General features: G+C 37.8%; 1 protein-coding gene across 1 annotated transcript in view; it reads left to right on the plus strand.

Moving 5' to 3' along the window:
• The window catches only part of LOC309856630 (uncharacterized protein), a 405331-nt gene that overhangs the window by 248320 nt on the left and 140326 nt on the right, over positions 1–16685 (plus strand). The window contains exon 3 of the mRNA XM_082717952.1: positions 9673–9775. Coding sequence (XP_082574078.1) covers positions 9673–9748 — 76 coding nt within the window. The 3' untranslated portion in view covers positions 9749–9775. The remainder of the gene's footprint in view (positions 1–9672; positions 9776–16685) is intronic.

Raw genomic sequence — 16685 nt, forward strand, 5'->3', positions numbered from 1 at the left:
TCATGGAGAGTAGTGTTCAAAGTGGGGGAGGAGGGACAGAGAAGTGAATCAAAAGTTACATTTCTGTGTGATGAGTGCACTGATAAAGACATGAATCTGTGCTGTGGGAGCAAGTAGAGGAACCCTCACTTAGACTGGTGGTCAGGAAGTAAGATGGGAGGAGGGAATATTTGAGCTGGGTTTTTTTTTGTATAAATATTTTATTTATTTATTTACATGAGAGAGAGAGAGAGAGAGAACGCAAGCATGGGGAGGGCGAAGGCACAGGGAGAAGCAGATTCCCCACTGAGCAGGGAACCCAGCACGGGGGCTTGGTCCCAGGACCCTGGGATCATGACTTGAGCCAAAAGCAGACACTTAACTGACTAAGCCATCCAGAATCCCTTGGTTTTATAAAGTAAGTAGGGACTAGCTTAATGGAGAACAGGCAAAGACATACAGTACTTGGTGTTTGCAAGGAAGAAATTATGTAGTCTAAATTATGTATGTATATATGTTTGCATAATTTCACACCATATCATAGACATCTACCAAGATCAATTAAGCCATCTACAAACATTTGTGAGATGTGACTATTCTAGATCTTGTCTCTGAAAGGTGAGTTAGAGCCCATGATCATTCTATCACTGAAAACTTAGAAATTCAGAGATATAAATATTAACATAAGGATCAGAAATTTATTTGCAGCTATAGATGGGCAAACTGCTGATGAATAATTGAAACAATGAATAAGGATTCTAATAATGTAATTGGAGGTTCCCTCTTAAGCAGCAGAGATCAGGAGGGGTGCCTGCGTGCTTCTCTCAGTTAAACTTCTAACTCTTCGTTTTGGCTTAGGTCATGATCTCAGGGTCATGAGCTCTATGTTGGGCTCCCTGCTCAGTAGGGAGTCTCTTGAGATTCTCTCTTTGCCCCTTCCCACCCTGCATTCTCATTCTCTCTCTCTCTCTCCAAAATGAATAAGTCTTTTTTAAAAAAATAGAGATCTGGAATTACAGTTTTTCTAAACCATATATCAACTCCCTATCATTTTTCAGGAAGTAATTTCAGAGTTCTCCAGCCTGTGCCTCATTATCTATCAAACATAGTAGGATGGCAACATCCTCTTCTGTTAGAATATTTTATCATTCTTCTGGTAGAAATGTATTATCCATGGCATTCTGAATATTTAATTTTACAACTAAAATCTTCAGTTATTATGGCCTGATTGAACATCATAGGTCAAAAGTTTATATGGATTTACCAGAATTAAAAGTAGATTTTGGTATAAAATATAAAACACACTGTCAGGATACTGTTGCATTCATCTTGCCCCATCTGCCACCTATAGCCTTTATATGAAGTAGGTATTGTTGGTGTTATTTTTGGTAAAGGGCTGAAATCAGAGGAAATTGAAAAATGCTGGACAGGAAAAAGAGATTTCTTGTGAGTCCCATAAATCTTGGACAAAATTGAACCCCTGGGAAACTATTTTATGTCCCTTACCTAGCTCATTGGTTGCCCAGGTGTATATAAAATTTCCCAGGTGGTTGATTAGACTGTATAAATCACCCTAGGACTAGATGGGCCACACTATTCAAAGAGTCAGTAATACAAGATTCAGTTTGATCTGTTATAAGGATGTTTTGCTCCCTTATTAACATATCTACCTCCTTTTAGAACTCTTCTAGAATTAACTGGCAGGCAATGGTGCACTCAGCTCTGGTTGTTCCTGATGCCGGTGAACTCCCCTGCACTTCCTCATATTGATTATTGTTTATCAAACACATCTGTCCTCTCTGGAATAATCACACCACTTGTAAAGTATGCTCCACACTGAAGCAAACTCTAGGAAGCACACTTAAACTGCCTATTTCTGCTCCTCTCTCCTGCCTGGTGACTGGTGTTGATGTCTTAATTTCTCAATTAACTCGTCAATTTATAAACCACTCTCTCCAGAAGGTGCTAAGATTTGACTAGCTAATATTTGTAAAGGGAATATAGGATCCAAATAGGAAAAAAATTAAAGTTGATTATTAAATTTTTGTAAAGAATGACACAAATAAAAATTCATTCTATGTTTGTTCACTCTTAATACCAATGACAGCCATAAATACAAGTTGAGTGATTTTTTCCTAATAATATACCTCTTTACTCCCAAGGGAAACCAAAGGGCTTGATAAGTATATCAAAATGAAATAGTGGACATATGGGAGAGAGGGGGAAGGAACGGAACCTTAGTAGTTTTCACTGGCTTTACCATTTTTGTTGTCTTTTTATAACCCAGGAGAATGACATTTTTCATTAGAAGGCCATATTGCTGGAACATAATGTGAGCTAAGCCTTTTCAGTATTTTTTTTTTATAAAAGACCTGAGAATTAAAAGCTTAATGCCATCTTGCTTTGATTTTTTGATCACTCACTATATATCCTTAATGTTATTTATCTTATAACATTGAAAGCTATAGCTCTATGCCTCCCTTAAGATGAATCTTATCTCATTCATTAGTAAGCATGAGCTCTATGAGAGCCGTTTCTCCGTGTGTTTTGTTCTTTGCTATAACTGTATACTTAGAACCAAATCTAGCACATAGTAGGTGTTCAAAAAACAATGAATAAATGTGTGAACAGACAAATAAACAGATAATTAAATGAATGAATAGAAAGTTCTGAATTGGGGTGCCTGGGTGGCTCAGTGGGTTAAGCCGCTGCCTTCGGCTCAGGTCATGATCTCAGGGTTCTGGGATTGAGTCCCGCATCGGGCTCTCTGCTCAGCAGGGAGCCTGCTTCCTCCTCTCTCTCTGCCTGCCTCTCTGCCTACTTGTGATCTCTCTCTGTCAAATAAATAAATAAAATCTTAAAAAAAAAAAAAAAGAAAGTTCTGAATTGGTAGAGGTCAGAAAAATAAAATTCTGGTGTATCTCAGACACATACTTGATCTCTGACCATAATCAAATCATTTATTTACCTTCTCTGAACGACAACTTCATCTTTAAAATGTCATCCCTTCTAAATCAAAAGAGTAAATCAAGTTGTATAGTTTCTTTGTTTTAAAAGTAGAAGGATGATCTTTACTTTGGATATAAAGGGTGTGAACATTATGTATATCGCATAATAAATTCAGCTATATATATATATATATCACTAAAGATAATGTGAACATTTATGAATCTTTGATAATAGAAATAAGTGTTAGGAACAAAATGCTACTTTATCTGACAAGCAACTCTACTTTTTCCTAAATCTCTGGTTTCTGTTTATTAATACTGGATTCAGTCAACAAGCCACTTTTGGTATCAGTAAGCATGTGATTGTAGCAGTACGTCAATACAATGGACTGTCAAAAAATATACCGGTGCAGAGTTTGGTTATTTTGAAGAAGTTAGAGATTCCTGTGGAGGGACATATCTCTAAAAGAAAAAAGCACTCTTTGGTAAAAATGTCACATGAAAAGATGCTGAACAGCACTCGTCATCAGGGAAATACAAATCAGAAGGACGATGAGCTATCACTTCACACCTGATGAGCTGTCACTTCACACCAAATCAATAACACAAGAAACAACAGGTGTTGTGAGGATGTGGAGAAAAGGAACCCTCACGTTGTTGGTGGGAAGGAAGACTGGTGCAGCCACTCTGGAAAACAGTATGGAGGTTCCTCAAAGAGTTAAAAATAGAATCACCCATTGATCCTGCAATTACACTATGAGGCATTTACCCCGAAAATACAAAAATACTAAGTCAAAGAGCTGCATGCTCCTCAGTGTTTATAGCAGCATTCTCTACAATAGCCAAATTCTGGTGAAAATAGCCCAAATGTCCACCAACTGACAAATGGATAAAGAAGATAAATATATCCATTTGTCAGTTGGTAGACATTTAGGCTATTTCCATAATGTATGTAATGGAATATTACTCAGCCATAAGAAAGAAGGAACCTTTGCCATTTGCAATGATGTGGATGGAGCTAGAGAGTATTATGCGATGGGAAATAAGTCAGTCAGAGAAAGACAGATCCAGATTTCACTCATATGTGGATTTTAAGAAACAGAACACACAGTCATGGCGGGGCGGATGGACAGGAGAGGCGAACGGAGAAATAGTCTCTTAGCAAACTGATGGTTAGAGGGGAGGGGGATATGGGGATGAGGGTCACTTGTGATGAGGACCAGGCGCTGTATGGAAGTGTTGAGTCACTATATTGTACAGCAGAATTTCCTATTAATGTGTCTGGTAACTAATGGGAATTTAAATTAAAACCTTAAAAAACAAAAAACAGTAACACTTCCATTTGAAGAAAAAATGAAACGTGATCTAAGCACCCTATTCTGTGATTCTTTCACCTGGTTTTCTCTCATTCCCTTTATCACATGTGTTATTTGAAAATTCCTACCTGTAAAATGGAGCTACTTAAACTGCCAACCTCATAGGGGTTTTGTGAGGACTGCATGGTATGTTAAATGTAAAATGCCCAAAATAATGCCTGGCACGTGCTAAGTTCTCAATAGATGTTAATTGTTATGATTTGACTATGATTACTCTGATCCATGATCTAACTGGTCTCCTTACCCCCCTAGATTCTGAATTCCTTGAGAGCAGAACACATGCTCACTTTTTGGCATACTCAAAGCACTTTATCATTATATTGAGCAAATGGCTGCTTTTTTAAATGCAGTGGAATTCAAACGTATGCAACAGGTTTTTGTTTTCATTTTGTTTTAGTGTTTCACATATGTACAAATGAAAGGATGATGCTCTTTTATTCTTAAGACATGATGTGCTGTGCAGATGAGATTTAGAATTTTAAACTTGACAGCTGATTAACTACAAAGCCCTCTTCAGACACAGCATAATAAATATTCATGGAAAATGTAAGACGGCAGACCATTGGCTCATTGAAGAGGATATGTGATATACAAGTCATTCTCGGGGGGCTACCTTAGTGTCCATGGTGGACACTAAGCAGATGAAGGATAGTGATAACTGTCATAGTCATGGTACCCCTTCCTTATGTTTATATAGCACTTTATAACTTTCAAACATTACTCATATTCCTTGGCTACTAATCTCACAGGTGTGTTGGGAAGATTTAATAAAACATATTTAACAAATCTTGTCAAGAGAGCCTGCATTATGTTATCACTTAATAAATATCAGTTTCCTTTCCTCATTTGAACCTCCTTACAACTATCAGAAGCACATGGTGTGAAAGGTAGGGTCATTTTCTCCCTCACCTCCCGTGCTTCCACCCTAGTCCAAGCCATCATCACAGCTTGCCTGGACCATTGCAGTAGCTTCCTATTTTACTTTCCTGCTTCTTTTATGGCCTCCGTTATTCACATAGCATGAAACTATTAAAAATACTAACCCAGGTCTTTATTGCTTAGAACCAGTTGGCACCTAAACAGGGATCTTAGCATAAAATCCAAGCCTATTGCTGTGTTTTACAAGGCCCTGCATGATCTAGCTCTTGACTACTTCTTGTCTGTTCTCTGCCCCCTCCTCACTGCTCACTGCTCTAGTCAATCTGAGCTCCTTTGTTTCCCTCCGCCCTGTTCCTGTAATTCAGCTGTGTGGTCATTACAGTCGTCCCTTTGCCTCAAAGCTGTACCCCCTGACCTTTACTTGCCTGCTGCTTTTGCAACATGCATGTGTCAGCTCACAGTCAACTTCCAAGGAGAACTTCTAGGGACCTTTAAGAAGTAGCCCACTGTGACCCATTGTTACCATAGCACCCTGTTTACAAAGTGGCATCTCAGCAAAATTTGGTTTTCCTTTTGTGCACACAAGAAAAAAAAAAAGTCAAGAGAGATTAAGTGGCTTGGCCAAGCTTCTCAGCAGCATGCCTTGCAGAGAACCCCGATCTCAAGAACCCACGTGAAGTTCTCTTTGCACACTCACATCATGATGTATTACTTTTTCTACTAATACAGTTTCACCTGTCTAAAATGTCTAGACAAATGTCCAGCACAACTACCCCCAAATGGATACATTTCTCTGTTATTGAAGGGATTTCCTTTCAACTTAATACAAAGCTGATGGTGGCCAAAGGATGGCCAGTAAATAGTCCCCAACAGAAATGCATAGACACCCTAAGATATTAGAAATTTTGGGATCAGGAAGATTTTCTTGTACTTTGTGAAAACTAAAAAATGAAAAAGCAAAAAATGAACAAACAAAAAACCCCCAAGCAGGAGCTAATAGTGTCTATGGCTACTTACTCTGAATAGACGAGAAATGGCTGTTGTGTTGATGGGGTAGATACTGTGGGATGTCTGTTATGTCTCTATAAGGCTATTACTAAAAATGATGATGAAATATATTATTCTTCTAACCCCAGGCTTTAACATTAAATTAATTTAAATTAAAGAGGGGGTTACTGAAAAGCAGTTAGGCTGTGTCTCCTTCTCTATAAACTTGACTCCACTAATTGGGTCTCGTGACTGGGGAGACTTATCCTTCATGGCAGTGCTTGTTTATTGGAAGATCCTCCCTGGATTTCCTCATTATAAACCACTATAGCACATATTCTTCCCTTTGGGGAAATTTTTGCATATTTCACATATAGTGTTTATTGTTACATTGCTTTATGAGGCAGCTGCAGAAATAGAATTGCATTTTTTTTTTTTTTTTGCATCCCCAAAGGGAGGAGAAGATACTTATTTACCAGGCAACGGTGATAAGCCAGGGCCCATTTGAGGACGGAACTCACTAATAATCGTAAACAAGCAGCTTTACCCTGAACTGAGGTGTGCCATCTCTGGGTGGCATCTGTCATCCCAGATTCTGGGTGACAGTGGAATCTTGACCACAAGTTGCCAGACCTAGCCCTTCCTGTTTCTGAGGCTATTAGTCTCCCCACCTTGTGGTCTCTTGTTGTCTGCTGACAAAGAAACTAAGACCCTCCTGAGTACTTGGTCTAAGAAAATCCAAATGATCTAAAGTTCGTTCTGAGTAAGGCCTGACTCAAATAAGAAATCTGTAGAGCCACTCGAGTTCATTTTCTGCTGGATCATAGCTCTGGCCACTATACCTGTTTTTGCTGTAAATACTTGATTCCCTTTCTTACCCATCAGCTAGGAAATGATATTCAGCACCTAGAGGCCATGGGACTGAAATACGCCTTTTTCAGAAAGAGCAAATTCACTCAGGTTTATTAATCACTTCCCAAAATAACAAGTGCCATAAGTAGATGTCAGGTGATGATTTCAAATAAGACCTTGGTTGCCATAGGGAACACAAAACAATAAGGGTAAAGACATTTACCTACATGCAATGACATTTTTAGTACTAAGTAAACCCTCTTCCACTGATACTTCTACACCTCCCCCCCGCCCCCAACCATATAGACACACTCACGAACACAGTCCAGACCCTACTTTACCACAACTACAACTTCTTACCAAGGATCTGGACTGTAACTCCCTACCTGGGCAGACAAGTGTCCCTGCTGCCTCCCACATACCAGCTTCAGGATGTAAAACATACCACATAATATGCCAAGATTTTCCACGGGAGTGTGATGACAGAAATAGGCGAGCTGCCTTTAGCCATGCGGCTGCTTAGCCATCTGTTTCCTGGAAAATCACTATCTTTGGCTTCCTGGTCTATGTTAGTCTCCTAGGTGAGAGGTCTTCCTTTCAGTCATCGGATAGTTCTAGATCATTAGTTACCACTTGGTTCTCCAAAGGTGATTGCAATTGTGTACCACTACGGTATTTTATCCAAATCAAAGTCCCATAAAACGGATTCCCAAACTTTCAGATCCTAGATGAAAATCCTCAGAAATAGTTACCTAAACATCCCCAAAATATCAAATCGGTATCACAACATACATTCGTGCTGTAAGATGTTCAGTAAAATAGCATGTTACTTAAAGTCAAATTATGTCATTAAGGCTTAATCAAAAATAAGTTTCTTTGGGGAAGGGAATGAACCAACTGCAGGCATTCCTGAGACAAAAGACAGAGATCTTTTTCTCTGCTACTGTCAATCTCTTCAGAGCTAGGTTTCTCTTCTATGAGATGGGGATTTACTTCTGGCTTTCCTGTGTCATCTTTTGAAGTCTCTCAGTTCCTGTACCAACGAATTCCTCTAATCTCGTTCACTGATTTCTTTTCTTGCAAAATTAACATTTTGTATTTAAGCATCCCCTTAATGATTTTCTCTCCTGTTCTTAGCTGCAGCCCACCTGGGGAGGCTAAAATAACACACGCCACATTAACACTTCTCTGCTGAGATTTTGATAACAGACACCTGTGCCGTCTAAGTAGCTCTTGACTTATTCCTTTCAGAATGTGTTAATAATTGTGGCCACATTTATTTTCCTCCAGATGTGAATTAAAAATGCCACGAGGGCCAATTTCAGTGAAAACTTAGAAGTGGATTAAGCTGTGCCCTGTCCTTCACTCTCCCCAAGCCTTTCTGGCATCTTTCAAGTGCACGCATGGAGCATGCCCGTCACTCTGAGAGCTGCTGGGCATCCCAGGAACAAACCACATTTGGCAAATTCCACTGCACGTACCTCGCCGCGCATCCTCTCCTCACTGCTGTGTCAGTAAACGCTCTGCTCTTTAAACCACAACCACTGTCTCCTGTGAACAGAACAAACAAGTATTCAAATTGGTCCCCAGTGTAGGTGTCACAAGTTCACAAGGCAGGGCCGTAATCCACTCTGCCATTTTTGTCCTTTAGAAACAATTTTTTAATCAACATTTGTAGTCTTACCCGCATTTCTCTTTCTCTAGGTTAATATTTAAAACAGCTAGTCAATTTGTGAGGTGTTGGTGCCGTCGTTAAAATAAGTTCCTCTCCAGACTCTCCATCGCTCTTTGATGTGGCCCTCCCCTAAGAGCTGGGGGCTGGTAGTATGTTAAAAATTTCTTTTAAGGCTATTTCTTTGTATTTCTTGGAAGCAGCTTTGCACTTCTTTATCCACGTGAGATCAGATCTTCATCTGCAGGTTAGCTTCCAGCCAGAGACTCTATCAATTTTGAAAGCTCATAAGGAAAGAAATCCTGAGAAGTAGTTGGATAGTTTAAATCAAGACACTCCTTTCTTGGTTATGCTGTTCAACCAGCTTCCAGAACTACCTTCCACCTTCACCCACCCATTTACGCATAAGCCAGTACCACAAGTACCTCTCCCTTCCTTCCTACCACACACCTACCCCTCCCCCCACACACAAGGTCCCTTAAATATTAAAAAGCTATACACAGCCATATGAACTGAACACTAAGCCATATAATAGTATTAGTCACTGGAGGGGACAGTTAAAAGCAGCCATAATAAGGGATTAAGAAGAGAATGAATTGCCTCTTTTTTCAAGGCCTTTACCCTTTTTAGTGCGGTTGGGTTCCATTTAGCAAATGACCTCCTTCTGAAAACGAAGGAAAAATAATGACCAGGGCCCAGAAGGCTAAATTATGTCTTTCCCTCCAGCGCTGTTAAGAACTCCCCTTGCCTCATGCTATGCTTGTGGAGAAGTAGATGCATAGCATTATATTTCTACAGCCTTCCTTATTGTTATGATAACATAGTGATTTTTATAATTGGCTATTTCCCTCTCTCCCTGGCCAAGGAGATTTCTGAGCTCCAGAAGAGAATGCTCTCCTCTTACAAAAGCTATTAAATTTGGAAAAGGAACTTCGTTAATGCAACTGTTGGTTGTTAACATTTTTTCGGTTTCTTACAGAGCTGACATTGAAAGAAAATACTTCTCCCATGAAAACGGAGCACCCCCTGGTAAAGAACATCACCCACATCTATGAACAGTGGCTAAAAGAAAGAATTCTAGGGTAAGTAGGGTCAAACTGACTTCATGGCAAGCTATTTTATGGTGCTAAGTGCAGAATAGGTGTATAATTAGGGTGGGTTGGTTTTCTTAGGAACGGATATATAATTAAGGTTGGTTGATTTTCTTAAGATATCTTTGTTAAAAAGTTTGTATCTTGGGTCAGCCGTTCTGGAAACCTGAGCCATCCTTCCTTGATCATAGTCGTCTCTTAGGAAATATTCAGAAGGAAGAGAAGCCTCCTCAGTGAGCCCTTCAATCCAGGTTTGCCCTCTCCAGTCATTCCTCCATATTGTAGACAGAGTAATACTTCCAAGATACTCAGCTGACCATGTCTCTCTTGGGTTAAAAACCCATCAAACACTTCACGAAGGCTGAAGTTAAGTTCCAAATTCCTCACTCTATTTCTGCATATTTTTCTAGATTCACCTTTCACCATTTATTACCTTATCCCTAACACTCACTCTAGCCAACCTGAACTTTGAGGAAGGACAAAAGGCCCGAATGTTGATGGATTTGGTAGACTGATACACCCTTCTCTGTGCATTTGGCCTGGTGATTACCCCGTCATCCTCCAAATCTCATTTGCAAAAATCACAACTTAGTGAAAAGTTATTCTGACCCGCTTAGATCAGACTGGGTTTGTCTCAGATGTGCCCCATACCCACCTTCCCCAGCCCATTGTATGCCCATTATTGTCCTGTTCGCATTTGAGCCTTATTGGTTTTTTTCACGTGTTTGCATTCTCCACGAACAGTAAGTACCCTTGGGGCAAGGGAGGTATTTGTTTTGCACAGGGGTTGTAGTACGTTCTTTTGTATATCCTCATTATCTGGCACATATGACGATTGAATGAATGAATATGCGAATGAATGAGTCCTAATGCTAGAAAAATTGAGAGAAAGTAGATGGAAGACCAGCAGATGGCTGCAACTTGGAAAGACTGGCTTAGTAGAAAAATTAATATCTCCATAGATGGAATCATTTCAGGCATCGCAGAAGAAATTCCATCCCAAAATTCCAGCTTTATTTTCCCCACTCTGAATACATTTCCTATATGACTTCTGACACCTGAAATTCTACAATGAGAGATTCACTGAAAGACACAGTTTTCCGTCTTCAATGAAATGCGCACGGAAACGAACACTCCACATAGTATAAATGCATCCAAAATTACTGGGAGCAGTTCTGAGAAATTGGGGAGAATTATTTTACTTCATGTCTGAGAGCGCAGAGAAGACGGAGAGGGTCCTGTTTTTCAAGAGCCGTAAATGAAAGTTGAAGAAAGCAAATGAACTCCAACATTGAAAAATGTTGCTTTCTCTAGATGCCTAGTGGGGAATCATCAAGCTCTAAAAAGAGCAGATATTTTAGACTTTTTTGTCACGACTCCTTCTTCTATAATACCTTCCATTACTCTAAGATTCGTATTCCATGTTAGGAGACCTCAGGAAATTAACTATCACTTGTCAATTCCAGCAATATTTCATGATGAGAAAATTTCATCATTTCTTGCCTAAATCCTTAATTCATTCCTTCAACAAATATTTATTGAGAACCTACTGTATGTCAGACACTCTTCTACTCTGAGACTTGAACAGATGTTTTTTTCCCCCTCCTAGCCTCATGAAGGCAAAATTCTTCCTGGTTATAAGAGGAATTGGTTGAAAGCTTATTGAATAAAAGCCTTAATGCATGACTAAACAAATATTATTAAGGAACAACAACAACAATAACAACAACAAATCTGCATGTTCTTGTTTTTTCTCTTGAATTTCCACAGAGGCAGTATATAATCATGGTTAATACCTTGTGCCTGGAGTCAGAGATAAACCCAGGTTACCATTCTGGCCCCATCACTTATGAGCTAAGTGAACTTGGGCAAATTACTTTATTTCTCTGGACCTCAGTTTTCCCATTGTCACAAGGATAATTTTATAGGATTTGACCTTATACAGTTGTGGGAGGCATTAAGAGAGAATATCTAGGAAAACATCTGCAAATGAGACATCAACATCATGTCTGTCAAATGAAAGGAGAATTCAACATTGTTAGCTATTATTTCTTTTCTCCTAAGTTTCTAAATTGAATCAGTAAGAGGAAAGTTGATTACTACCAGTATCTTTTGCTTTTTAGCAAAAGAAATTTGCATAGTCCTAAGGAATGAAATGTTAATATTCTCAATTGTTAGATCTGATTCTCAAAGCAAAGCACTCTAACTTCTCATGCCTTCCCACTAACAGCACCCTATTAAACAGAAAAGCTCACATCAGGGGATATGGGACAAATCAGCCCAATTTCTAAAGGATGCCACTTCCCCAGCATGCCTCGTGGGGAATCAGAATGCTCTAGAAAGAGCAAACAGTGAGTAAATGACCTTGGAAGATGACTATATAAGCAGCAATACTTTGTGCTAAGTGAGAATTACCCCGTCGGCAGGAAAGCACAAAGGCCTGTCTGATACAGACATCCCAGACACTCTAATTAAGTAATTATCTCTTGTAAACCAAATTCACCTCTTCCTTTAAAAGAGCATTTGCTTTTCTTTATTAATTTTACACCTGGAAAGTACACACACACACACACGCACATACACACATATGTAAATATTTTTCTCCTTTGTGCATGGTCTCAGATGAAGAAATGTTCTTCCTTATAATGGAAAGGCTTCAGAAAAGTTGATTCTCCTTGTGATACAGGAAATACAGGTTTGGAAAGGCCATATGATCCTGACCAACACTTTTCATAAACGTTCATCTTACTAAAATCACTTGTCTTTTTCACAGGACAGTGAAAGAAATCTACATTTTAAACATGATTTATTTCTGTTTCCCATAGGACATTCATATTCATATACATAGTTTCACATTAAAATATCTTCTTAATTACTAATATACTTAATATACTATATACTATACTATACTAATATAGTATACTAATATACTATACTTTATATATGCATGTATATATATGTGTATACTATATAATATACACATATATACTATATAGTGTATATATATATTATACTATATAATATACACATATATATACATAATATATTATACATAATATAATATATATCAGAGAGAGAGGATGTTATTGCCTCTAAGAACCTAAAGTACTCTGCTTCTTTCCTCCAAGGATCTTCCCCGAAAAATTACATAAAACTCTGCAATTAGCATAATCTGCTGAGAGAGAGGCACAAAGACAGTTTTGTTTTACAGATTAAATAGAAGACATACCTTCTTTTCTCTAATGGGATGATTTGAATAAAAGAAATGAGCAACGAGTCCATGGCTTTTCTACCACTAATTCTGCATCAAGGATGGTTAGGTAGTATTTTATAAAATTTAACTTGTGGGTATGAATTTTAGACATCATTTGAAAATCATTTTACTTTGTGATAATTGTCTTTAAAAACGATTAAATGCTATTTCAATCTCTACAACAATTTAGCGGAATGCTTTTTTGCCAAAGTGGCCTTTCAAAAGGATTAACATGGCGCTTTCTTTTTTTTTTTTTTTTTCTGACCTTTATAAAGACTTCAGACCTATTCAGTCTGACCTGGCCAGCTTGCTCACTTCCTGGTTTGTAGAAGATGATGATGGCTGGTCAACTTTCAAGTTTGTTTTCAGCTATTAAAATCCAGTAGCTTAAAGGGTATTCTCTTGAGGCTTTCTGGATATTATTTTACTGTTTTTAACTTGTTCATACTGCAAGATTATCATCAACCACATTTATGGGTTGTTTTTTTTTTTCCATGAAATGAGCATGAATGAAAGCAATAATACTTAGCAAAGAGGATACAATTAAAAAAATTATATTTGAGTCAGTTGGACTCAGCATGTTGACTATTTCAGAATGCTGTATTGTAATAACTTGAGATAAAACTAAGGGTTTGTGTAGGTTAGAAGTATTACCAGGAGACCAAAACAGCAAAACAAAAATTAGATATTATGTTCAGAATTTTGTTTTTCACATAAGGCTCTGAAATACTTCATTTGTACTTAAATCCTCAATAAGATAACTAGGCTTTGAACTAGAGTTATAATAAGGTAAAATCGATTTATACTAACAAATGTGACTATATTATTACTAAGTTTATCAGACTAAATCCTAAAAAATAAAAATTTGCATCTTTTCTAGTCAAGCCTTTCTAGTACCTTCATAATTTTTCTTTTTTTATAAGTGTCTTTCAAACTAGTGTTTTATAGAACATTTGTTTAAATGACATTAATAAATAACCCAGAAAAAAATATTTTTAAGTGATCCAAAGTCAAATACATCTTGGAAGGATGGCATATTCCATTTCCCTTAGACTTAAAATTCCTATGAACACATTAAATCTCTGAGTAGCCCTGAAAGAAGGATGCTTTCTCAAAATGTTGAATCCGATGTTCTTAAAATTAATTGATTCCTAAATACACTTTCCTTCCTTTCTTTCTTTCTTTCTTTCTTTCTTTCTTTCTTTCTTTCTTTCTTTCTTTCTTTCTTTCTTTCTTTCTTTCTTTCTTTCTTTCTTTCTTCTTTCCTTTTTGTGCCAGTACCATACTGTCTTGATGGTTACAGCTTTGTAACAGAGCTTGAAGTCTGGAATTGTGATGCCACCAACTTTGGTTTTCTTTTTCAACATTCCTCTGGCTTTTCTGGTTCCATATAAATTTTAGGATATTTGTTCCATTTCTTTGAAAAAAGTTGATGGTATTTTGATACAGATTGCATTAATATGTAGATTGCTCTAAGTAGCATAAACATATCACAATATTTGTTCTTCCAATCCATGAGCATGGACCGTTTTTCCATTTCTTTGTGTCTTCCTTAATTTCTTTCATGAGTACTTTCTAGTTTTCTGAGTACAGATTCTTTGCCCCTTCGGTTAGGTTTATTCCTAAGTATCTTATGGTTTTGGATGCAATTGTAAATAGGATTGACTCCTTAATTTCTCTTTCTTCTGTCTTGCTGTTGGTGTATAGAAATGCAACTGATTTCTGTGCATTGATTTTTTTTTATATCCTGACACTTTACTGAATTCCTGTCTGAGTTCTAGCAGTTTTGGAGTGGAGTCTTTTTGGGTTTTCCACATAAAGTATCATATCATCTGCAAAGAGTGAGAGTTTGACTTCTTTGCTGGTCTGGATGCCTTTTATTTCTTTTTGTTGTCGATTGCTGAGGTTAGGACTTCTAGTACTATGTTGAATAGCAGTGGTGGTAGTGGATATCCCTGACATGTTCCTGACCTTAGGGGAAAAGCTCTCAGTTTTTCCCCATTCAGAATACTTGCTCAGTTTTTCCTAAAGTAATTACTTTGGAAAAGAGTTCCCCAAATTATCCCAGAAAAAAAATCTGGCTAAGAATGTTTATAATTTTGACATGGCATAATCTTCCTTAACACAGCACATAAAATAACTAATAACCTATTTTTTACCTAATGTACAGAAACAAATTTGGAAGATGGATAATTAATATGAAGAGTGATCTACATTATTAGTGACAGACACAAGGTTAATATCACCAAAATGCAAAGAAGTGTTATGAGTCAATTAAAAATAAAACAATGAACACATTAATAGACTCCCTAGCAAAATATCTAAAAGGACATTCTTAAAAATACAGTCATTGGTGAACATTGGAAAAAAATGTTTAATCTCACAAACAAAACAATACAATGTCTCATATTAACAAGACTGACAGATTTCAGAGTTACTGAGAATGATCTGAGATGGTCAAGTTTATGCAGTTTTAATGACTATATAAAATGTCGAAACATTTCTGGGGAATGATAGAATTTCTGTTTCAAGCTATGCATTCACATTGATCCAGAAATTTCATCTAAGAAAGGTACAGAAATGAAACGTATTCCAAAATATGCTCAAGGCACTAATATTTATAACAATTTAAAACTTAAAACAACAAAAGTTTCCATCAATAGGGGAATTGGACAAATAAATTACAACACAAAGTTAATGGAACATCATGCAACTGCTTAAAACTACAGAGATCTTTAAAATCTAAATGGGTGTCTGAGACATATTTTTGAGTGAATTAATAAATACACATCACAGAAATGGACAACTAAATGCATTTGTTGTCAGATGACTGGGATAAAGGAGGTTTGCCAGATTGTTGACAGTGTGTGCTGTGGATGGGGTGGATGGTGGAGGGTGTGGGGGTCTCCCCATACTCCTTAGCTTTCATTTTTTCCTGTACAAGCGTGACGGTATTCTGTTAGAAATTTCTGGAACTCTGTCCCCCCGTCTTTCTCTAGCCCCATATATGGAACAATCTGAAAGTAAGGAAAAATAAAGGCTTAGAGTAGATACCTCAGCCAATGATATGTGGTCTGAGGAAAACGGACACTCCAGCTCCTTCCTCTGAGGTAGAATGGTTACAGTTCTGAGGCACTTTCCTCACTCTTCCAGAGGCCTTCAGCAAATCTAATTGCACTCAGCAGTAACCTACTCGTTCAGGCTCCTTCCCTGGATGTTTTTGTCTTGACTAAACGCCATGCTCCCCTAAGAGTCCTTCCTGGGACCCCCTTCCACATAAGCCAGTTGTACTTAAATTACCAGAGCTGTCACTTGAAGAAGACTAAGAAATAAGCCATTTGAACACTTTTTTCTCTTTACACTTTTGGTGCTGCTAAAATCTTTTTATATGGGCGTATTAACATGTACACATACAAAATTTCTGTGTTTCTCAAAATGAGATACTTACTGTCATGCTCTTGACTTATAAGTGTGCTGTCTGTGAATGAGCTGCTCATATCACACGGCCCTGAGATTCTTCTTCTAAACCCTTAACTACTGCTTCCTGGAGGCAGCCTGTCCTCCTCACTAATCTATAAGAGAGACATTTCTAGCAGCATTCAGCATATCTCCTTCCCCAAGATGGCAGTCATCATTAGCACTGTGCTT

The sequence above is a fragment of the Mustela nivalis genome (assembly GCF_964662115.1).
Source record: "Mustela nivalis genome assembly, chromosome: 2".
In the NCBI taxonomy this organism is placed as follows: domain Eukaryota; kingdom Metazoa; phylum Chordata; class Mammalia; order Carnivora; family Mustelidae; genus Mustela; species Mustela nivalis.